Below are 25,417 nucleotides of genomic sequence, written 5' to 3' on the forward strand. Positions count from 1 at the left end.
TAATTCTTCCTTTATACTTTTACAATACATAATTCGTAAGCTTAATTTCAGTAGCCATCCTCCACTTTATGAAAAACTGCGTGTTTCACAGTTCCAGCGATGGGATGTTTGGCTGTTCTGTGATTCAGAAAGACTAAATGTGCTTGCATTGCTTTCAATAAAGAAAAATTTCCTCAGTTGTCATCCAGAGATCAAGGAGAAAATTATTGATCTTTTTGCGCAAATTAAAACAAGAAGAATGGATTTTATTTTTAAGTGAATGGACAAAGATTGAACTGTAACAATTTTGGTTAAAGTAATTAAGAAATGTTTAATTTTTTTTCTTGTAAGATTTCATGAAGTTTCAAAATATTTTTTTTATACATGTTTGTTTCCTTGTAGACAATTTTAAAACAAAGGTTAAATTTCTTTTGGAACAGCACCCCCACTAATTTTAGCCACGAGCTGCCACTGCAATGGATAATTTCTACTTTTTGGCTAGTTGGACATTTATTTACTTGAACAGTATGTTAGGAGGCATTGTCTAGAATCACTACAGTATTTAGTGGAAGATTTGGAATTAGTTTTTCGAAAGTCACTTTTCAAAAACAGTAGAATTCATTTGTCCGTGATAGTCCCTGGATGTGGTATTTGTTTTGTACACTAGCGATGTATCAGGTAAAAAATCCCGTGTCTCCTCCAGCACATAAAACTATAATTCTTTTCGATGCATTGCTGCTCTGCACGGCGCCAAAAACTGCTTCCGATTGCCAACACTTAATGTTATGTTGCTATCCAGACAGGTTTTGTCGAAGTAAATGAGAGGTTTTCTTTCATGATGAAATTGCCTCACTTTTCTAAGATACTGCATTATTCTTAACACAAAGTAGTTCTTTCAATTAAAACTTTTCTCTTGTTTTGGCTTTTTCTACATACAAATCCAATACTATGCAGTACATTTCTTAATGTTTCTCTTTTCTATTTAAAATAAATCTTTTCTCAAGCACAGGAAGTAATTTTGAAAGGGATGGAATTTTTTTTTTTTTCCTTAATATAAAATTCATGAACAAGTTCTTTGAATCACATCGCATTCAAAACCATCTAAACCAAACCTGTTTAATACTTTTTTGGGCTTGTTTTTTCCGGAGAATTAAAAACTGTTTCTTCCTCCCTTTCTGCTGTTGGCGAATTTTCTTTATTGTCGTCTGCGATACTCTTGCAATGCTGCTGGCTCTTTTCGTGGGCTATGAGATGGGAATGCTAAGTTTTCCATTCTTGACTTTGATGTCACAAAATGTAATGCCATTATGCAGCAATTTCTTAGTATCACTATGAAAAGCTTTGTTTTTACCAACAGAACTCATTTTAACAATAAAAACAAGCTATTCCTAACGTTTACACAAAAGATCACAATATTGACAAATGTTAAGTAAACAATCAACCAGGATCTAAATAAATCCCACGTTAAATGTGGTGGAAACCTATTGATAGGTTTTCTTTCTTTACGACAAAAAATACATCCACTAAAGTATATAGTTCCTTGATTTTAGTGACCTTATCTTTAAAAGTAAGCAATGAACTAAAAAGCATTGTTCATATAAAAGTAAGCATTGTTCATATAAAATTAATACATAATGAAAAAAATTTCAACGTTCTAGGTTTCTGGGCTGCAAACCAATTTGAATCTTAGCATTTATTTCTACAAATCTAAAAAAAGAAAGAAAAAAAAAACTAAAGGCACAAAAGACAATTGATGCAACATCGTCACCCGAATGACATAAGAATTTTCCCTCCCTCAATGATATAAATTCCCTTTTATCGATGAAGAGAGAAGTTTCACGTGACCTCTCACCTCGCAGCACTTAACTGACGCCCCTTTTGGACGATTCTATGTGTTTTCGTGAAATGCCAACAGAGGCTTTGCAATAGACTGTCGAACAATAATAATTTGTAATGTGTGCATTCATATTGGATTTTAATTACCTTATTTTTAATATTATGATTAACTCTATCTATATACTTTGTTATTATTTTAATGCATTTCGGATTTCTCAAATAGCAAAATAAGAGCTGTCTGCTTCCCAACCCCAAAAATCTCAGAATTAATATATATATGTTTGTATTCCTATACAGCAAAATTATATATTACTAAAAATATATTTATATTGTAGAAATATTGACAGATAGTAAGAAATTGGTTAGGAGGAAGCTAAATCACATTTACAACAGATTTAAGTGAAAGCATTTAGTATCAGTAAAGTTTTACAAAGAAAAACCAATGTAGTCCACAAATCTGTTGTAGGCTGAAACAGTTATCCTCAAGAAATTTATGTTACTAAAATATAGGGAGACGAATTTTGACACGAACCAATATTCATAATAGTGGTTAATATGCAAATACTAAAAATTCATTCCCCCCCCCCAATCTGTCCTCTAATGTTTACACTATCTTCCAAAACAAGGCATCAGTAGTACTATCAAGTGAATTATTTATGGTATGGTTATCTCAAATTATTTTAAAGTTTTCTTGTCTTTTAGATATCCCCATGAATTTCTTTCTCAGATATATTTTTCTAAATTGTTATGCTTTCTTTCATTCTGTTGTTGTAAATTTTGCCATGTATCATTTGCATTCAGACCATGAGATGCATCTGAGATTTATATAGATTTTTTAAATGAAAAGCTTGTAGCTTGTAGCCCAGCAAATAGCTGCAATAACTTGATGTATAATTTACACATCACTAATGTGTGTAGTAGGAATCTTTGAAGCTTGCTAAAAGTATCTGTGATTCTTAAAAGTTTTGAAAAATGTTTTATTATATATTTTAAATATAGAGCATTTCTATAATATGTAAACTTTTTCTAAAGTTTTTTGTGAAGTTTCTAAATTTTTTCTCTTATTTAATTTTGGCTGTATTTTTATGTAAACCATTATACAAGGCAAGAAAATGATTTTCAAGTTTGTAAATAACTTTGTAGCTGTTACATGAGTGATCAGTGTAATGCTTTTTTTAGGATTGTGTGTCTAATAACAGGAGTGCTGTTTACAGTTTAATGTCCAGTCATGGTGATGAAGAAAATTTAATATATTTCACTAATCTTATGAAAGGTTGGTTGAGGAATTTTAATATTTTTAAAATAGTACATTGATTAAAACTTTTTTTTGTAAAATTAAATTAAATTCTGTTGTCATTTTAGATTTTGAAAAAGTAATACAGTATCACCTACAGCATAAAAATTACAGAGCAGCATTAGGAGTTCTTAATGAGCATGTACGTATGTACGTAAATAAATTCATTTCCTAAAGTGTGATTTCTCATGTTTAGGGGCAGAAACATTGCTGTATTATGTCTAAATGTTGGATTAATGAAAAAATGTTTCTGTGTTGTTGACTTCAGTATTTAAATATATCGTGGATATTTTTATTTTTTCAAATTCCTGAAATCTTAGGACAAAATTAGAAAACTGAAAACTTACTTAATTATATTAGTTACTTTTATTTCTCATCTTGAGTTTTATGGTATAGTACTCTACGTTGAAGTACAAGGTATGTGAATAAACATTTTGAGATTGTAATATATCAGGCATGTCCAAAGGTTTTTGTATTTTCTTACTTTTGAATTGGAAACTGTTTGCATTTTTTCATTAGTAAATGGCTAGGCAGTATGGAAGTTCCCAGAGTTCTGCTTACTAATTGCTGTTGGTATAGGAATCCCACATTGCTTCTCAGTTTTAAATAAGACCATACATATATATACGCAGTGAAAATCGTTTAACACGAAACTGAGGGGACTGAAATATTTTTTCGTGTTAAAGGATATTGCAAAAAAATCATATATTCAACAAAATTAAGTTTATTAGAGTGCATTTTATTTACATAAATATGTATATAGCATGTATTTAATAAAAATTAATAAAATAAAAACATCCAGAAATTAATACAAATTTTTCAAGTTTTTTGAAAAACAAAACATTTTATTGAGGTTTCGAAAAAAAAAATCTGATATTTTTCTTTGCATTGTCTTTTCTAGCATCAAATTGTTTGATGTTGTCCATTTTGTTACTCATTTCTCCACTGGAAAGTATGTCTAAATAACTGCGCATACTTTTCATGATGTTCCTCTTTTTGGATGACATGAGAACAGGAGCTGCGTTATTCATTTAATTTTTGTCATCGGAATCTGCATCAATGATATTTTCTGAGCTTTGAAGAAACTCCAAACTGTCTTTGTCTGCCATAATTGGGCTGTACCGTGACCTTCGAGAGGGAGAAGGCCAAGACACTTTGTAAACATGGCAGAGTCTTCCATCTGATGTTATCGTTGGAAAGTCATCTGGATTTTTAAATTTTCATCGGAAATATAACTTGTTGCTTATCTTGTTGCTTAGTTAATTAAAATATCTGAAAGAAAGGGAGCTTTATATACATTATTTTCACTTTTTAGGCTTTTTACAGATATTTTAATTAACTTTCTGCATAAATATAATTGAAAGAACCGAACAAACGAACATTTTACAAAAATTTAAACGCTGATTGAAAATTGCCACTGTCATGATAAATTGAGAAGAAGTTCTTAAGATACTAATTAATATTTTACCTAGGCTCAAATATTAATTTATTTGCGTTTCAGAGTAAAATATATAACCATCAACTTCTATATCTCCAATGTATGTAAATGAAATACTATATAAATTTTCATACAAGAAACATAACTAAATCTTATAACAAAAAAGTCTTCCAACATTCATAATTGAAATGAGAGAATCTAATAAACAACATACACAACTGGCAATGTTAAAAAAAAAAACACAGAAACTGTGTTTTTTCTTAAGTGTTTGAAAGTTACCAAAAAAAAGTAACAGAACTACCTACTATTTCCAATTAATAAAAAATCATGTAGTACTTTTTAAATAGCAAGCTTTTAAAAGTACAATAATTAGTAGCAATGCTGATAATTTTTAACATAATTTCTTTCGATCATATGTAGATATATATACAGTCAAAAGTCTTTAATCCGGACGTCCATAATCCGGAATGATCTATAATCCGGACCTCAAAACTACAAACTTTCTGCGCATGCGTAAACGCATAATGTGTTTACACATGCGCATATACGTTTAATGTATAACAGACGGTATAAGCTAAGCTAAAATTATCTAATTATCTATTTCAATTAATGTTGCATATTGGATTGATTGCAGGGGATGGACGCGCGCAATGAACTGGAAGTTGATCTGTCAGCACTATCCTTATCTTCAGGGCAGATGTTTTTATTTTATTCGGCTTATAATTCCTTACTAAATGTAGTATTTCATCTCGATGTACTCCGTCTTTGATATGATTTAAATCAAATTCCTCGTCATTATAAATATTACTACACATCAAATAGTTTTCTGGTTGTAATTTTCTAATTTCAACTATGTGTAATGTATGCTTTACACATGTGCGCGCTAAAAGAAATGTTTAATAAAGTAAACAAATAAATATTAAGCTTTTTTTTTTTTTTTTTTGTAAATTTTGATACCCTTTAGATCATAATTGCTCTTTATTTCATAAATTACGGTTTCCTATTTTTAATTTTATAATTTCTGCATGCCATCTTACCAGATTTAAATTGGTGATATATAATCCGAAAAAAACTGATAATCTGGAATCGCCGAAGTCCCAACGAGTACGGATTAAAGACTTTTGACTGTATATATATATACACTTGTTTTAAACTATGGCAGATTCTCACAACCATTTTTTTCAATTTTTTCAAATCAATAACATTCCTTTGGATACTGCGCAGAAAAGATTTGAATAATATACACAATAATAAGCACACAACAAAATGTTTTTTCCCATTTATCATGAATTTTATTCTATCACAAGCATGTACAAAAATTAACAATGAAAATGGAATGTATTCAAATGTAATAATTAAAAAACATAACTTGCAACATTCATATTCATACCAAGAGATATATTAAAAATTCTAAGAGAAAAACAGCAGAACTGAAATTTGCACTTAATGTAAAATTTAATGTTTTTTAAATATTATATGATTAAAAATGCAATACTTATGGATTACAATATTTAGTAGTAATGCTGATGTTTCTTAACACCGTTTCTTTCAATCATATGCTGGTGTATATACATATTTTTAGCTTCTAAATTTTAGGATAATGGGAATTATGATAATTATTTATATGCTTTTTAAAATCAATAACTTTCTTTGCATATTACATGGAAGAGCTTTGAATAATATAGACAATAACTTACTATGTGATTTGTTCCGTTCTACTTCTCCTGACTGCCGGTGGGTTTTCGGGCATGTACATTGGACAGCCGTTAAATGTGCATGGATATGCATCATCTTTTAACATTGGACGTTATCTTGGAGTGTCATGGCCTTCTCCCTCTCAAAGGTCACGGCTGTACACACATTATCATCATCTACTGCAACGAATTCTCCGTATGATACAGTGGGACAATCCAATAATACAGAAACTTTCTCAAACATTTCATTAAGTGCTGGCTCAGTTTCAATATCATCCTCCTCCATTTCTTTTGGCATGAACCAAACTTACTGATTTTTACACACGCTGCTATGTACTCATCACTGAATTGCAAAGTCAACTGATGATATATGAGATGTTTCTGTGTGGCATTTGTAGGGGTGGAAGGTGAAATAGCCTAGATTAACAAAATTGATTCGTGTCACAGGCTATTTCGAGGGTATTTCTAAGCCAAGTTAGCCAGATCAGGTGAAGAAGTCACAGTAGCAGGTTCTCGCGCATGGCCCTACCCTGTGTGTAGTTGCAGTGAAATAGTTTTCTGCATATCTTTGTATGTGCTAGCATAATCTGAAGATAAATTTTGAATGTGGAGCTTTCATGGAGAATCAGTAGTAAAACATAGCAGCAATTAAATAATAATTATGTGAAGTTGTAGGCAATGGTAGAACAATCAAGTTAGCCTCCTTTCTACAAATTATGCGAAGCCACCTATCTTTCATTTCTCAACCCTCTTAAATCTCACTTGCGCTGTATTTTGTTCATTCCCAGAAGGGAAATCTTTTCGTGTGAAGTGTTTTTTGTTTCATGGTAAATGAAAAAAAAAATGCACGAATATACATAGTAGTTTGTCGGGACATTGTATTATTTCGTGTTAGCCGATATTTTTTTTTCGCGTTAAACGTATTTCACTGTATATATATAATAAAATAAAAATCAAATCGGAAGGCTTTCATATTTTATATTACGCCCAAAGGGGCATTTTTTTTAACGTTTTGTGTGTTACCTTTGTTTATTAAATACCATGTTCAACCACATAAAATTCAATTCAGCAGAAATATCACAAAATATATAAAAACAGCATATCTTTAGAATTTCCGACAGATGACCTCACACGCTGAAGATAAAAGTATTATTTTCTGTGCAATGTTGCAGAAGATGAGAACAGGAGGATTACATTATTCAAAATTTGATGGCTCTAGGTACTGCTGTTTTTTTCACAGTGTGAGAAAGATACATGCATTCATGCAGATTCTTCGTTATTTAATTTCCTTAAATATAATAGAGGGCGATAATATTTGGTGGCAATGGTTTGAAAAGTGAAACAGACATTTATAGTGAAACAAGGCAAAATGCCATTTTGAAACTAGTAGTCCTTTTGTGTTACTGACCCTTTGGGCTAAAAATCCTAAAACAGCTTTTCAGACATTTTTTTCCCATGAGTAGTAGTGAATGATGATGGCATGTGATAGTGTTTTAACACAGTACATATGCTAATAATGGTGAGATGCAGCTCAAAAATTAAAATAATCAGGAATACCTCAAGAATCGACAGGTGAAGACCTGTTAAATGCCACTGAAAGTAATAAGAAGATTATTGGCACAGAATTTCTAGAAAAATGTCTTGTTTATAAGATAACTTTGGAGAAGCAGATTTATACTTTAGACCTGTGGTAAATTTGGACACTTGGTAGGTACCACATAGTTTATTCAAAGGAGACATGTAGATGAATATGAACTGATGTGTTTCAAACATTGCCGAGCAACTTCAAAGTCATAATCCACTAAAAGCACAGGAAAGACTTCCTAACAGCAGCAAGGATTCTGTTTAGCAGGAACAATTCTTGCTTGAATTCAGCACATTGAAGTTAATTAGCTACAGTATTTTATTTTTACATAATGCAGATTTACATAAACTTCTCAATTGGACGAATTATTGCGATGGAAGACAAGAAGAAATAAGATAGTATAAAAATTTACTCATAATAATTTAATTGCCATTATTTTTCCTGATTTTAATCATTCAAGGGGAAAGAAATAAATTTCTTTATTCATTAGATACTATATCTCGGTTTTAAATAGAGAAGGCAAGTAGAAATATTTTTTTAAATATGTGATATGACGTTTTTGTTCTTTCAGATTTTCATTAAGTTTTTTGTTATCAAATATTTATTTATTGTAACTTTATTTAAAAAAATATTTTTATTTTAGAGCCGTCCAGAATTATTTTATCAATTTTCTCCTGCTTTAATGCAAACTAATCCCAAAGAAATTGTTGATGCTTGGATAGCCCAAGACTATAGGTTAAATCCTGTCCAGTTAATTCCAGCTTTAGTTCAGTATGATAGCAGTAAAGATCCTAGACAGGTAACTATTTAGCATAAATTTATTCATCATTATTAGGTTAATAACAAATATAAATTTATTAATCATCAACATCATTCGTTATTGTCTTTACTTTTCTTATATAAAGCTGAGTTTTTTAGGTGGGGGTTATTAATCAGCATTTTATATATTTCTAATTTGATAGTACTTTGGAAATTCAAAATGAACCTTTGAAAGGTCATTTCAATATCAACAAAAAAATCATTTGCATCTGAGACTTTATATTAGCAGTTAAAATATTAGAAGGTACCAAATGTTAATACATTTTGGAACACGTAAAATAGCATATATTTTCTGTATGTATTTTTTTTTTTTTTTTTAAGTGATTTGTTTGCATTTTGTGAGGGATTCTAATTGCAATCTTCAATATTTTCAGAGATAAAGCAATTATGACTATTATTTTAATAGTTTATGCTAAATTACACTAAATACTTTCTCCTTCATATCTCAAATCATAATTATTACAATTTAAACTGTCAGCAATTTATTTTGCATTTGCTATACAGTCAATATTTTACATACATACAGGGTGTCTGTAATTAAACTTGAAATTTGCAAGCAGTCTGTAACAAAAACTATACAGCGGAATTGCATGAAAATCGGGTAATGGCAGAATGAAATTATGGGAATTTTATCAAGGAGGAAAAAAACCAATGAACTTCAAAAACCTCTTCTAGGTGGCATATCATAGCTTTATTAAGAACATTAATGTACAAAACATGCTCAATATGATGTTCACCATCCTCTGCTACCATCTGGAAGAGTAAAATCACATGTTCGACTGTTGAAAGCAGCATGAATTGGAGAAAGTTACGCATATGCCATTGTATGCTTTCTTTAAGTTTGAACAGAGATGTGATTGGAACATGATAGACTATGGTCTTGGAGTATCCCCACAGCCAAACGTCACAAGGATTCAAGTCGGGGATATCTAGGAGGCTAAGCTGAAGGAAATTGCCGGCTGATGATTTTACTATCACCGAAATGGCGGTGGAGCACTTGTTTCGCAAAACAAGTGATGTATGGAGGAGCACCTTCCTGCGTAAACACTGTGGTTATATCACATCGACTTGCCTGAAGAGCCGGAATAACGGATTGCTCTAATAATGAAGCGTATCGTTGACCGATGATGGTGCATGTCACAAGCTCTGCAGCTCTATGCTCTTTAAAAAAAATTGGACCCACAATGAAGATTGCAGTAAAGCTGCACCAAACCATTACATGCGAAGGAGCTCAACTCATGCAAGAAATCGCAGCACAAAAGTTTGTCACCTGTTCAGATCAACTGGTAAGAGCTGTTGCACTAGCGACAGTTTATAGGGCTAGTTGCGCAAGACCTTTTGAAGAAGCTTATGAACACTGGAACATGGTTTTTCAATAGATACTGCAGTATGCCAAACACTAGTGCAACCAATGGATTGCGATCTGTCCTTCTCCATGTGTATCATTACATTATCCACTGCGTGTGCTGCAACACACTTTCAACCCCTTCCTGGCTGAATCCCCAATGTTCCCATTGCTTCAAATTTTCTAATCATGTTTGTTAGTCTTTGACTAGTGAGTGGACCTTTTTGTGACCGTTTCAAAGACCGAAATTTCCGCAAAGCCTCGGTGCAGAGTCTCCATTTTGGTAAAACAATTTTACCATTAAAACATGTTCCCAAAAAGTCAAGGTCATCTTTCTTGACTTGGAAATGAGTATGACTGCAGTTCGCCTCTTGCAGCTTTATAGGGTTGCTGTGTGTGCACAAGATTACTCTGGTTCCGACATTTGCATATACCAATAGCTTACATTGCACAACACCATCTAGTCGTGGTTTTTGAAACTAATTGGTTCACCCCCTCCCCTTGATAAAATTCCCATCATTTCATTCTGCCAATACCCAATTTTCATGCAATTCTGCTGCATAGTTTTTTGCTACAGACTGCTCACAAATTTCAAGTTTAATTATGGACACCCTGTATTTTGTTATATCAGTTAATAGACATATACATATTTTACTATATCAGTTAATAGTCATAGAATTTCAATAAAGTCTGAATATATTTTAGGAAGAAATTATGAATTTCTCATGTATATATGTATTTTTCATACATATATATATATATATATCAAGCAAGGTAGTAATTATAATTTAAAAAAAAAAAAAATTTGGTCCAGAAAACAACCTGCGCAATATGCTGCAAAGTAAGTAAAATATAAAAATTGTAGTAAGCTCGCCTAAAAGTTACCAAGAGCTGCTGCTCAAAAAAGTTCAACACGTTTTAAAAAATTAATACATATGAAAATCAAACCATTAAACATGTAAAACATTAAAAAAACAGAATCAGATAAAAAAATAAGCGGAAAATGGTAAATTAGCCCAATTCGACTTCCAAACTGGCTTTTAAAGGGAAATTTCATTTATTTGAATGTCGAATCAAGCTAACCCCATTACGTGTTTCGCCGAAACAGACAATTGAAACTTTTTCTCTACAAAAATTTTTTAAAATTTAGACAAAGTGTCTTGGAAATTTTAATAGTCTCAATTCTCTGTTCCAATTTCCCGACGCGTCTGCACAGAATGACACATTAAGGTGTTAAAATATGTTAAACAATACCTAAACTATATATATATATATATGTGTGTGTATTTTTCATAACTGTGACAAAACATTTACATGTACACATTTTTTTTAAATTAACATTTATTTTGTTAAAATTTAAAAAACTGTCATTCTTGAACATACCTTTCTGATTTTGTTTTATTATTATTTATATATATTTGCAATTAAATACAAGTAATTTATAGGGAAGTGAAGCTATAAGGTATTTGGAGTATTGTGTTAATAAAATGAGAGTGAAGGATCAAGCCATACATAATTATCTACTAACACTTTATGCAAGACTTCAAGAAAAAGATAAACTCATGACATATTTACAGCAGCAGGTATGTTTTGTCTTAATTAGAAAGTTATTTTCTCATTTTGAAATGACTGGATATTAGCATTTAAAAAATTCTTTTTTAATCATAAAAGCCAATATAGTATTATTTTTTAAATAAAAGGTATTAATTGTTTTCCAAGCTTTATTAAGGATGTAATGTATGATCCTGAGCATTGGGAAGTAATTATATACAGCAATAAATAATTTATATATAACAATAAATAACTTAATGGGTGATATACCATTAAGAAGAGTTCTAATTACTCATGCTGGAACAATATATCATAGGAAAAGTATTCTAGAATTTTTTATAACTTTGATATTGAATTTTTTTAATAATGATGGTATCATTTTCTATTTCACACCTGTAAAATTTGTCAGGATTGAACCTTTTTTTAATTTTATTTTTTTTTAAAGCAGAGAAAACTTTTTTTTTTTTTTTTTCCCAAATTACAGATGGAATATTTAGCAAGAGATATAGTTTGTAACAGTATAAGATATGAACAATATTGAAAAATTATGATTCATTTTGCTCTGTATTAAATACAAAAGCAATAATTAAAAAAAAAAAAAAAAAAAAAAAAAAAAAAAGGAAAAAAAAAAAATAATGGTTTCAAGTTTTAATGTCACCCAGAAGGGCTTTCTTAAAGTTTAATATGGCTTATCAGTAAAGATTATGAATCGAGATGACCCAGGTGGAACAGCAAAACCTTTTAACATGGGAATGTTATATATCATTCTGTACATTTTAAAAGTAAAAAATATGTACATTTTTTAACTATATATATCATGAATTACACTCATGTCCATAAATTAAGGATAATTCGGAGTCACGCAGAAATGGAACTCTAAAATAAATATATCACCTGTAAAATCACTACACACATCTTCAAGAATCATATGCAAATTTCAGGAAGTAACCAGATGACACCGATGGTACGTCACAATGACGAGAGTGTAAGAGAGTGATATATAAGGAATACAGGCAAAGAAGTAAAATTGTTTGCAGGCGCTTTATAAGCATTTCAGTGCAATAACCGAATAGCTATGACACAAAGGACGCATTTGGATGATTTTTTATGTGGTAGAATTATTGGCCGTCTGGAATGTGGGCGTACCCAACTGGAAGTATCAGACGAACTTGGAATTGCCCAGAGTGTCATCTCCAGGCTTTGGCAACGATTCCAAGATGATGGTAATGTGAGTAGACGTTACAGCACAGGTCGCCCAGAGTTACAACGTCGAATGAGGACTGGTATTTGGCAGTTACTGCCAAAAGAAGTAGGCAGAGCACAGCCTCAGACCTGTCTCGTCAGCTCTCTTCAGCCACTGGTACGACAATTTCACGGCAGACCGTGTACAGACACTTAGGGCAGATTGGTCTATGTGCTCGTAGACCTGTCAGATGAGTTCCACTTACTGCAACTCACTGTCGCATGCGGTTAGCCTGGAGTAGAGAGCATGCATTGTGGACACTGCAACAGTGGGCTTGTGTGTTGTTTTCCGACAAGTCCAGGTTTAGCTTGCAGTCTTATTCTCGCCGAACTTTCATATGGAGAGCTCCAGGTAGCCATTACCACCAAGAAAACATCATTGAACGACACCGTTACGATGGTGCAGGATTTCTCGTTTGGGGTGGAATTATTCTGGGTTCCAGAACTGACCTGCAAGTTCAAATTGGAACCATGACAAGCCAAATCTATCGGGACGTCATTCTGGAACAACATATACGTTTGTTTCGGGGCGCCATGGGCACATAATTGTGTTTATGGATGACGACGCCCGTCCTCACCGTGCAAACATCGCCTTCAATCGGAGGATATCACCTGTATGAACTGGCCAGCACTCTCACCGAACTTGAATCCAGTAGAGCACGTGTGGGACATGCTTGGCTGATGAGTTGCAGTCTGTCAACCTCCTCCTACATGTCTACCGGAACTTCGGAGAGCATTGCTTTTTGAGTGGTGCAATATCCCCCAAGATCAGATCGATAATTTGATACTCAGCATGCCTAGGCGTTGTACGGACTGTATTGCATCGTCTGGGAGACATGCAATGTATTAACAATCATACCAACCATGTAATATTGTTTTTTTGTAAATAGTTTTTTTTTTTTTTTTTTTTTTTTTTTTGTAATTTCCTCCAGGGAGAAAAAAATCACTAATTTTTCTAATAATATCAAATGTATAGCATCTTTTTTTGTTCTTTACCTTTTGTTTAATAAATAAGCTTTACAAATAAGTCAAATTTGTTTTGCTTCTAACTCTTCCTTTGCCTGATTTTGCATTATCCTTAATTTATGGACATGAGTGTAAATGCATTTTTTTTAAAATCAATCAGATTAAAAAGTAAAAAATAATATTCTTGAGAACTGCATCTATTATTTTTAATAGCTTAGTTTGTTAATCAGTTAATCAATTTTTCTAATAATATCAAATGTATAGCATCTTTTTTTGTTCTTTACCTTTTGTTTAATAAATAAGCTTTACAAATAAGTCAAATTTGTTTTGCTTCTAACTCTTCCTTTGCCTGATTTTGCATTATCCTTAATTTATGGACATGAGTGTAAATGCATTTTTTTTTAAATCAATCAGATTAAAAAGTAAAAAATAATATTCTTGAGAACTGCATCTATTATTTTTAATAGCTTAGTTTGTTAATCAGTAGCAGGCAGATTAAATTTGTAAGATAAATATCTTACATTTTGCCAAATGGTGACAACTGAAATGAAAAGCTAAACAATGCATTTATAGTGAATGCAAAATCATGTTTCAAGATTAATAGCCCTTTTGGGCAAAACGTGTTTGTGACTATTGCATTCTTCATTCTTTAAATTATTTGCCTATGTAGCCCCTGTCATTACAGAAGAATTCGCCATAAGCGATAGAAATTTTTATATTCATCTTTCATTGAAGTGAGTCATCTATCCATTCAGCTGATGTTATTCTTCACTGTTTGTTTCTTCATTGTTAAATTATTGTTCAGCAAGCAATAACTTCAAACACAACTATAGTTAAATTTCATTTAGGGTAAAATCTGGGTTGTACAGATAATCGTTTTTGTTTTCTTTAATCACTGTTTTCTTTCCTTTTTTTGTTCTAGATGTTTGCCTCCTGTCATTTCAGACAGTTTTGCAGCACAAATGTTTGTTTAACCGCTGTTGAGTCCATATTTGACGAGGATAAGTACAAGAAAGGGTAAATGATTGCATGGTGCCATGTATTTTCAGCTACATGTAGGATGAGCTTTTTTTTTTTCCCAGCAGTCTTTTAGTGGCATTTCTGGCCTATAGAAAAAATGCTACATTTATTTTCTGTCAAATGATGTTAATGATAGTACAGATTTGAGCAGTAGTATACGATTAAATTTAAACATGAAGCAGAAGCACACCATGAGTATATGTACTATGTCTGTTATGCCAATTTACTTAACAAAAATGTCTGACTTCTGAGTTTTATCATTTTGCCTCTAGATGAGAAAATAAAAATTCCACCTAGTCCAAAGGTATCTTGCCTGAGATCTTAGTTGAAATCACTTACTTGTAGAAAAACTCAAAAACAGTGCTTAAAAAATGGGTCTTATACTATTTTGGCTTTGGCATTTTATTTGCAAATCTGCATGAATGTTTTTGCTTAAACATTTCAAAGTCTTAGAATATTATGAAAATATTTTTTTTAATTTTTCAGAAAAGTGGAAATACTGTCATTTAATTTCTGAGTTCTGTTGAAATTATTTGCATATGCAGTTTATTGCATAGCATTTTGTATAAAACATGCTGCGTAACAGAAGTTAATTTCTCAACATGAGTCACACTTAGCAAAATTAGGCTAAAATACTTAGCTGATGTTTACCGTTAAACTTAATGCCTCAAAATTTAAATAATCATTATCATTTATAGTATTCATTGTTTCTTTCTTATATTGTTACTTTGTTTTATAATTCAGTGTATCTGTTCACAAAGAAACAATATTTAAAATTTACTAATGTTTTATTCTGTATAATATATTATTAATTTTCTTTCTTATCTATCATTATCTATCATTAATGTTTGACATTACCTTCTCATTTGTGAAATTTTTTCTTATTTATTTTAGCACGACTAGCTGTAAAATGTTTAATGATTTTATGTATCATAATTTATTTTGTTAGTAATATCATATATATTTATTTTAATAAATCAAACTGTATTGAGGAATTTTTTTCTTTTTTTGTGTGTATGTATACTTATTTCTTGTTTTCAGGATGAAATTGATGTTCCATATGATCAGAAATATGCATTGCGTCTATGCTCTGAGCTTCAGGGATTTGAACGAGCATGTGTCCACATATACACAACAATGGGGCTTTATGAAGAAGCTGTAGATTTAGCACTTAAGGTTTGTGCATTAAAAATTTCCTTTAAGTGTTCCTTTTTGTTGTATTAAAGTAATCTAAAGTATAATTTATATGTAGGTTGATGTTGAGTTAGGAAAGCAGAATGCCTGTCGTCCAGAAGATAATGATGATTTAAAGAAAAAACTTTGGTTAAAAATTGGTAATTATTTTTAATAATGTTTATTATTAATATTCATTCTGTATAGTTATTTAATTTTTAAAAAATACTGTATGTATTAAAATATTGTATTGTTTTCTAAGAACTTTAGCTTTAATTGAGTATTATATAATAAAGATTTTAAATAGTATAAATGCTTCAACTTTAAATCATCTATAATGTAGTCATATATCTTAATAGATCTATCTGAAATGTGAGGAAATTCAAATATGATCAAGGTGAGTGGAATGATTTAAAAAGTGAAATCATTGTACATATGCAATGTGTTTATTGAAAGCAATCCCCTTGTACTGCAGTATTATCTTTCCAGCATTCTGGGAGGATCTTTATCCTCTCTTAAAAAGCGTTTGGTTTGATATGAATTCAATCTTGAATTACTATTATGACACTAGGAAACACTACTTCAGCTATAATTTGGATTCTAATGGGGATGTATCAAGATGTCCAACAGTCTGTATGTGATAGACATTCTTCTGCATATTGTATGTGAAGCTGTTCAGATTTTGGTAGTTTGAGATATCTCCTTCCTCTAGAAATTTACTCATAATCCTTTATTTCTTGAATGAGGCATTTTTTGCTTTTTTATCATTCACAGGTATCATATGCCACTGACAAAACTTCCATTCCGTGGTAAGCAACATAAAATGATTGGCATATATAGGGTTATTTACTGTATCATAGGAATCACTGCATGAAAATTTCAATAATCTGAGACATAACTGAATGTTTTAATATAATGAATTTTATTCTGAAATAGGTAGTGCTTATAATAAACATCCGTCGTGTTTAGAAAGGAAAATTTTTCAGTTAAATATTGGAATTTTAAAAGGAATTACCAGAAGTAGTGGATGTTGTTTATTGTTTAGAATTTTAGTTTTATTATGAAGAAGATTAAAAAAGTAGTTTAGATTAAAATAGTTCAATAGGTCATGGGTCTGAAAAGAAAATTATTCATTCCTAGCTTCAAATTTTGGAAGAGCTGAGATTTATATTCAGTTCAGTTCATTAAAGCAGCCAACTGAATGGAATTTTTATTGTTTTCATCATGTGAAATGTTAATGTTAGCTACTTTCTCTTAAAAGTCCTTCAGAAGCTTATTAGCTTATTATTTAATTAATTAGTTAATTATCACAATTTAGTTAATTAGTTTGCCTAAATAATTGATAGTTAAAACTGAACTTTAATTATATTACAAAAGCATCCATTTTTTCATAAATTTGTCTTCCTTTATTACCAACCAAAAGGCAGTTTTTGGGGAGGAGAAAGCATTATTATAATTAATCAAAATGGTAATATAATAATAAAAATTGCATAATAATAATTGAGTACTTAATGATAGTAATTATTCATCATTATAACTCATTTAAATTTTGAGGACTCTCATATTTCTAAAAATACTTAAATGATTAAATAAGTCCAGAAAATGAAGTACAATGTAATCAATACTTAATACAAATTGTGATCCACATAATCAGCAAATCAGCTTAGATTATTAAAAAGTAATCATCTGTCTCCTTAACAACTGTGTTCCTTAAATGGTGTGAAACTACCTTAGTTCCTAAATAAATCAATCTGAATTGTGTGTTCATGGTTGCACATGTTGTGGTTAAAAGTATGCCATTAAAATTGAGTTTCAGATTGTAAATCTAGATTATAAAATTGATTTGTTTTAAATAATAAAGGCTAGTGAGATTTACTAGCAGTATTGTGTATTAGCCTTTATATGTACTTTTTTAGATGTTTTTAATGCAATAACTAAGATCCTGTCTGTACAAAATAATGTGTAGTCATAGTAGATTATATATTAATTTAGTTTTATTAATTTAGCTTACTGATTTATTATCTAAATACATTGGCTACCAATTACGTGCTAGCCGATGTGGAGGTATTGTCTAACAGCCAGTCAACGCCAGTGCATGTTTTTTTTTTTTTTTTGTTTGTTTGTTTGTTTGTTTTGTTTTGTTTTGTTAGTTGGCTCTCAGTGAAGTTTTGGATACCTACCCTGGATGCAAATGTATTAATTTTAGATTATTTGACTAGAAATATGTATGCTTAGTTAATTTTCATTGTAGGTTTCATAGATAACTGAAGAATGTATTATGTATAATTATTTATACATTATGTGTTTTTTGTTCTTAATTTTAGCAAAACATGTGGTGAAAGAGAAAAATGATATAAAAAGAGCTATGGAGTTTCTTCAGGAATGCGATTTAATAAAGATTGAAGATATTTTACCCTTTTTCCCAGATTTTGTGACGATAGATCATTTCAAGGTAGTGTATCAATAAATATCCATGTTCTGGATGTCTGAAATGTATAAATTTCTCTTAAATTACATATTTGGTGTGCACATCATAGAAATATAATGAGATGGTGCTAATTTATTTAAGTACTTTTAAAAAAATAGGTTATTTATTTTCTCAGTAGCAAGGGTAGGTTATATTTGCTATTGGCAAGAGAAATAAATAAATTTTTGATGGCTAATCACAGCTGGACACTTAATCATAATTTTCATTTTTGATCTACAAAAAAATATATGTAGAGCTTCTTCAGTTAGTGAACTGGATTTCTTTGAATTCTCACATTAATGCCAATTTTTGTACTTTAGTTAATGAATTAATTTTTCAATGCTTTCAAAATTCTAATATCTTAGCTTTTCCACATTTTATTATTATTTTCCTTGATAGATCATGTTATATTTATTTTTGCTTGGCTTCATCCATTTCTTTCCATGTAAAATTGTTTCATTCCTATGTTCCATTGATCTCAAAATTGATTTGAAAACCTTCACCAAAATGAGGTTGTTTTTCTGTCCAATTTTAACATTTACTCTCTTTTTTTAGCATTAAATAAAATAAGTAAAGACTAAAAATGTGGTACTTGTCCATAAACCTTCTTGTTATGTACCCCTGAAAACAATTTTTCATCAGATAAATATAAAAAAAAAATTTAAAAAAACATTGTCACTTCCCCCCTCTTTGTTTACATGTATGCATTATTAGCTAAACGTGCTATCAACTAAATGTGTTGTTGACTAAATGTCCTGTCTGTTAAATGTCCATATCAGTAAATGTCCACAGCTAATGTTTGTGTTGGCTAAATGTCTCATTGGCTAAGTGTCGCAGACTCCTTCAAGAGAGATCAATGAAAATATTTATGTAAGTTAAGAATCCTTCTATACTATGATAACTATGAATGCTTATGTGATTCAGTCTTGTATCTGTCTCCCTTTCTTTTATAGGATGCTATATGTTCTTCCCTGCAAGAATATAATCAACATATTGAAGGTTTGAAGGAAGAAATGGAAGTTGCAACTCAGAATACTCAGGAAATCAGAGCTGAAACTCAAACATTTAGAAACAAGTAAAAAATACTTATATATCCTCAGCTCTCAATTCCAAATATCCAAATATTTCTTTTTGGCTGGAGGGAGAACAGTTTCATTAAATGAATTATGATTTGTAAAGCACAAATTTCAGCTGTAATAGCAGGATCTACTATTAAAATGCTTATAACTTTTTTTTAAATCTGTGATCATAAAATTGTGAATATTACTGTTCATCAGATAGTAAACCTTATATGATTACATAGCAAAATTAGCTGCATTACTTAAAATTATCAATATTGCTATTTATTGGGTATATATATGATTAATTAGCAAACTTAGTAACATATATAAAGGATAAGTTTTAACTTATTAATTTCTTGTGCCCTATTTTTCATATAAAGTCTGGAGTTATATAACTGATACCAGTGATAGAGGGAGGAAAAAATACTCACTTCAACTGAATTCATTTGTATTTGCATTTTGTTATTCTTTCTTCAGTAAGTGAGAAAGGAATGTATCTCTAATCTAAAATCTAGGATGACTGAGTGTCTTTAGAAATGCTTTGAACAATAGCTATAAGTATCTTCTGCTTTTTGCCAGTGCTTTTAATCAGCTTCGTTTGTAATCAAAGTCATATATTCAGTGTGTTTATTGTTCTCTCTCTTTTTTCTCCTTTGTATTGAACATTTTGCTATTCAGATGTGGTAAAATGTTCTGCACTCTAAATATGCATTCTGCTTTTAACCTAGAACTTATTTTTCTGACATACAAGTATCATGCAGGAGAAATATGATCTAATATTATGAAAATTAAAATAACAATAATAATAATAATAGCAGCTTGAGGACAGATGGTGTCCCTTGTAAACTGTGTGAGGTCTGCAGCAGTGAAATATTTAAAGATTACAGTCACTCATTCTTACCATTTGTGACAGGCAATACGAGCCAGTTTCCCTTAAAAATCCACGAAGACATCACTTGTCATAGTCAGATAGCCTTTCTTTAACCAATTAATGTAACCTAACCTATTAGCAATGTGTAATTTTTTAAATCCTTATTTATAATGATGGCTGTTACTTCATATTGAGCATAGTTTTATTATTAGATTGATAACGTTTTCATAGAGTTAAATATTTTGTCTAATCTTAACCCCTAAGTGTATTTTTTCTGTTATGCAAGTCTCAATAATCAATACACTCTTAATGAATCCACTCTAATATAATCAATACACTCTTAATGGGAAAAAAAAAAAAAAAAAGAACCATAGCTCAATTGAAATTCATCACCTGGTACTCAAAAAAGCATCTGAAATTATCTATTAAGACTGTTATGAGTGCTATATGAAAAGTGAGAGATTCAACTAGTATGATAGTACAAATTTAGACTTAGTTTAATCAAAGTAACACATTTTTCTCATTTTTCCTTTAGATCAAATATTTTTCTTCATCTGACAACATTCCTAGTACTTGAAGATAAAAATATAATTCATGTGCAGCTACCATAGATTTATATGCTATGTCTTAAGAGTCTTTAAGTATCTTGAAAAATTTTCTTTTTTAAAAAGTGGATATTTTCTGTTGCTTAGCGAACAGTTTGTTAATCATTAACATTCTAAATTTCAGGTTTTCTGTGGTCACTGCACAAGAAAAATGTGCTTCTTGTAATTATCCTATAATGGGCCGTTCATTTTACTTATTTCCTTGCAAGCATGTTTTTCATTCAGTTTGTATGATAGCTGAGGTGAGGGTTTCTTTATTTTATTGGCTATACACATATCCTTTAATGAAAAAATTTTGCAAATTGATGTAGATGTTTTATTCTTTAAATTAATGTACAGTTATATATATTTGAAACTTCTGCTTTTTTATATTTGTAGTATAATATTTTTTTCTGTATATGTGAAAATATGTAAAATTTTTTCTGTATAGGTAAGCATTACCTTAGATTAAAATCTAAAGCTTAAGGGAAATACTAATATTTTGAAGTAGTTGTTTTATAACCAGATAGTGTTTAGATTGACATTTAAGAAATCCTGTTCTCAATGAAATATATATATATATGTGTGTGTGTGTGTATATATATATATATATATATATGCTTTATTTTGATTACTATTCTTACTTGTACATCCCCCTCTTTGTAACTAATTTTATTGCCCCCCAAAAAAAAAATCAAGAGGGGAGAAATTACTGTTATTTCACTGTTCAGTCAGCCTTCTTGTGTGCAGTATTCTTTAGAAACCTCATGAGCATTAGATATCTCATTTTCTAGAAACAGTTCATTATTATTCCATCAGTCAGAGCCCATGCATATAAAATCTACAAGTAAATCAATTAGTAAGATGAAAATAATCACTACCTGAACGAATCCATTTTAAAACCTAGGAAACCTCACTTTCTGAATGTCCTGAGAAAGGAGAAAATTATGTGAATAAGTAAACAATTTCAGAACCTTGTGCTTAAGGGGAAAAAATGCCTCAGCTAAGTTGCAAAAGAATTTTAATATTTTATTATTGTTTTCATTAATGTGCATCACATTTATTTCATCCATATAATTTCTCATCGCATAAGATCAAATTATGAAGAAATATTCTGTGAAATACTGTTTCACTGACTGCTTTTAATACATAAACTCTAGCAATAAAACATGATTAAGTGTAATATGTAACCATATGGAATTATTTACATAATATCATTTTACTTTTTATTCTTTTAAGAAAATTGCTCAAAAAAGTGCTTAATTTACAGAAATTTAACTATCATTCATTAAAATGTTTAATGAAAATTTTTATAGCATTAAAGGGGTGTGTAGGTAATAGTTCACATAATCATTCAATGTTTATTACAGTTCATTCTTTTTTTGTGGTTATGATTTATTAAAATATTTTATTATTATTAACATGTGAGCGTATATTTTTCAGGTTTTACCTCATCTTTCACCCACAAAGCAGAATCGTGTATCTGAAATTCAGAGGCAGTTGTCTGCTTTTGTTGGACAGGAAGATTCAGTGTCAATTTCTTCTACGTCTTTGATGTCAGCAGCTGTTAGTACCAAAGACAGGCTAAATGTAAGTATCACAAATATCAAGTATTAGATTAGCAACATTTTCAAACATTGCATTGGTTAACATTTTCATCATATAATTTTGGTAAATAACAATGTATACTGTACAGTAGTTCTCCAGATTGCATAATGCTTTTGTTCCATGGAGCTGGATGCATGATTCACTCTTTTATTTCATTCTAAGAGTAACAGTATATCAGTCATTGCAAAAGCTTTTCCTTAGTGGTGTACCTTTGTACTGGAGCATTTAATTTACTGCACACTTTGAAAAAAAAAAAAAAAAAGTATATTTTTTTATATAAATAAACAATTTTTTTTTTTTTTTTTTTTTTTTTTTTTTTTTTTCATAACACTTGCAAACATTTTCTAACTTCAGATCTTCTTTATAAAAACTATTGAGTTTTGCTTCAAAATATGCAATAATAAAAATTCAAGATGAATCTAAGGTATGATTATTATGAAGAAAACATAAATAATAAACATACAAAATTTCAACATAAAAATGCATGTTCCCATTTTCTTTCTTTTCATTATACTTACTCTTTCATGCACTTTTCTGTGGATAAATTAATAAAATTAAGTTTTAATTCTGACATGTCATTATTTTTTCACAATTTATTTTTAATGCATTCTTTGTATAATTTGTAGTTATTTAATATTTTTATGTAAGTTGTATTCCCCCTTCCCATATTTCATTTATTTGAAGAGACTTTTGAAAATTTCATCTCTTATGTTAATCTTTTTATCATTTGTATTTTTATTTAAGTCAACTTTTCTTGCATCTAATTTATGTAAGTTCATTGTAATTCCTACCAAAATTATCAAAAAATCCGGCTTAACTTTCCTTTCTAAGTACATGTCATATTTAGAAGAAGAAAAAACTTCATGAATAAATTATTTATTAACATATTTCAGATATTAATGAAATTGTCATTTTTACAGATGAAAACTGCAGTATTCTATATTATATTATAATTTCAAAAGAAATATTGATTGCACATCATTAAGAAAATAAATAAAAAATTATTTTGATTTTAAATAACTTGCTTTATTGAATTGGAAGAGAAATACAACAATTAAAATTTAAAAACATGATTTTAAAACAAATTTTAAAGCATTTATTTTTAAACTTGTTTTATTTAATATTTGAGACTTTAAAAAAAAAATTTAACTGGGCTATTCTTTACACATTTAAGCACATTTAATTGAATTATTTCTTAAATAAATTTACAAGAAACTAAATTTATTTATGATTTTTAATGTGTATGCTATTTAATTTAATGGCAGGTATTAATTTAAACTGAAAGCATTTGTATTTTAAATTAATCTGAATCTCACAACCCGTTTTATAATTACTTTTTTTTTAAAGGCGGAATTGGATGATCTTGTGGCGTCTGAATGTTTATACTGTGGAGATATAATGATAAGGTAAGTAAGATTTCATTGTATTATGATTTGTTATGCATTTATTTCTCTGATACAGGAAATTTTATGTTTAAATATGATTTTAAGATTCAAATTGTTATAAAAGTATAGGAAAAGCTTTGATAATTCATTTGAAAGAAAACTTCTAGAACAATTAGGAGTAATTGGGATGTAAATGTGAATTTTTATGTAGTAAATAAAATTTAATTATAAAGCAGGAAGGTAAAACAGAGTTAGTCGTAACCAGTTATAGATAGCCAATGTAAATTCATAAAAGGACCATTCATATAGTATTTACGTTAAATGGAACTCTTCCCCCCCCATTTGCAAAAGATTAAATTTATGGCATTAATTATTCACTGAGACTAAAATTCTTTACAACATAATTTTTGGCTTCCATCTGCTTATTTTGATTATGTTTTATTTCTTCATAATTTCATGATAGATGAATGTTGTTGTTTCTTATGGCTTTCTTCAGAAATCAATTACTTCAGGCCACTCAGCAAAAACAAAACAGTAAATTCAAAATTACATCACCAAAATATTAAAAACATTTAAAAATTACAGCAAAAAAGTACTAAAAATTCACACTATTATGTGTTGTATTATGTATTACAGTGTTTGTCAGCATTTTGATGGGATAATATATATGATCCTCAAGACATTTTTGCAATATACTAAATTTTTCTATTTTGAAAATTAATTTAAAATGAGTATTAACTTAAGAGACTGTGGAAAATATTTTGTAAAGTTATTTTTCTCTCAGTGTGGATTCATAGTACTTATTGTAGTAGGTTCATACTCTTATAGTACTGAAGGTTTGAAGTTGATATATATAATTGCTCATAAGTGTTGGCAATTCCTACTGTACATTAGTAATGTTGGTAAGTTTGCTATGTATTATGTATGCATAGTATGTTGCAATGAATTTTTAAAGCACTTATTTAATATCTACAAATACTTGTTGTCATAGCTTGGTCTTCTGTTTTCTTCATGACACAAAATATGTTTCTATTATGCCTTTAAATTTCTGTAATATTATGCCTTAAATTTGTGTAATAAATTGCATGTTACATAATTTGGCTCACTATATATTACTTTGTAAAAAGTTCTATCTATTAAAAATACTAATTAAAACAAAAGTAATAAATATATTTTATTTCTGATTTTTAGCATGTTAGTCATTGGTGCAAAAATGTTGATATTATAATATCCTACATATTGTGTCATTGCAGATCAATTGATGTTCCTTTCCTGAATATGTCTGAGTATTCTTCAGTATTACAAAGCTGGGAATAATTATACATAAATAAATAAAAATAAGAAAACACAGTGAGAGAAGAGATACTTATAAGGAAAGTTGTATATTGTATATTAAAAAACATGCAGAAAGTCAATTTTCTGTATTTGTCTACTATCATTCCTCAGTGTAAATAAGAGAACTGTGATTTTTTATTAAATGATCTTCCAGTTGTTTTAGT

General features: G+C 29.7%; 1 protein-coding gene across 3 annotated transcripts in view; it reads left to right on the forward strand.

Moving 5' to 3' along the window:
• dor (vacuolar protein sorting-associated protein 18 dor) overlaps positions 1-25,417 on the forward strand; it is a 124,095-nt gene extending 98,678 nt beyond the window's left edge. For all 3 annotated transcript variants that reach the window (XM_085811838.1, XM_085811837.1, XM_085811839.1), the window contains 12 exons: positions 2,995-3,088; positions 3,178-3,251; positions 8,470-8,625; positions 11,436-11,573; positions 15,811-15,945; positions 16,022-16,103; positions 18,267-18,394; positions 19,363-19,484; positions 21,071-21,188; positions 22,369-22,515; positions 23,881-23,939; positions 25,172-25,417. In XM_085811838.1, coding sequence (XP_085667964.1) covers positions 2,995-3,088; positions 3,178-3,251; positions 8,470-8,625; positions 11,436-11,573; positions 15,811-15,945; positions 16,022-16,103; positions 18,267-18,394; positions 19,363-19,484; positions 21,071-21,188; positions 22,369-22,515; positions 23,881-23,939; positions 25,172-25,235 — 1,317 coding nt within the window. In that variant the 3' untranslated portion in view covers positions 25,236-25,417. The remainder of the gene's footprint in view (positions 1-2,994; positions 3,089-3,177; positions 3,252-8,469; positions 8,626-11,435; positions 11,574-15,810; positions 15,946-16,021; positions 16,104-18,266; positions 18,395-19,362; positions 19,485-21,070; positions 21,189-22,368; positions 22,516-23,880; positions 23,940-25,171) is intronic.

This window comes from Stegodyphus dumicola, chromosome 2 (assembly GCF_044657685.1).
Source record: "Stegodyphus dumicola isolate Sdum_Otavi_A_Nest chromosome 2, ASM4465768v1".
In the NCBI taxonomy this organism is placed as follows: domain Eukaryota; kingdom Metazoa; phylum Arthropoda; class Arachnida; order Araneae; family Eresidae; genus Stegodyphus; species Stegodyphus dumicola.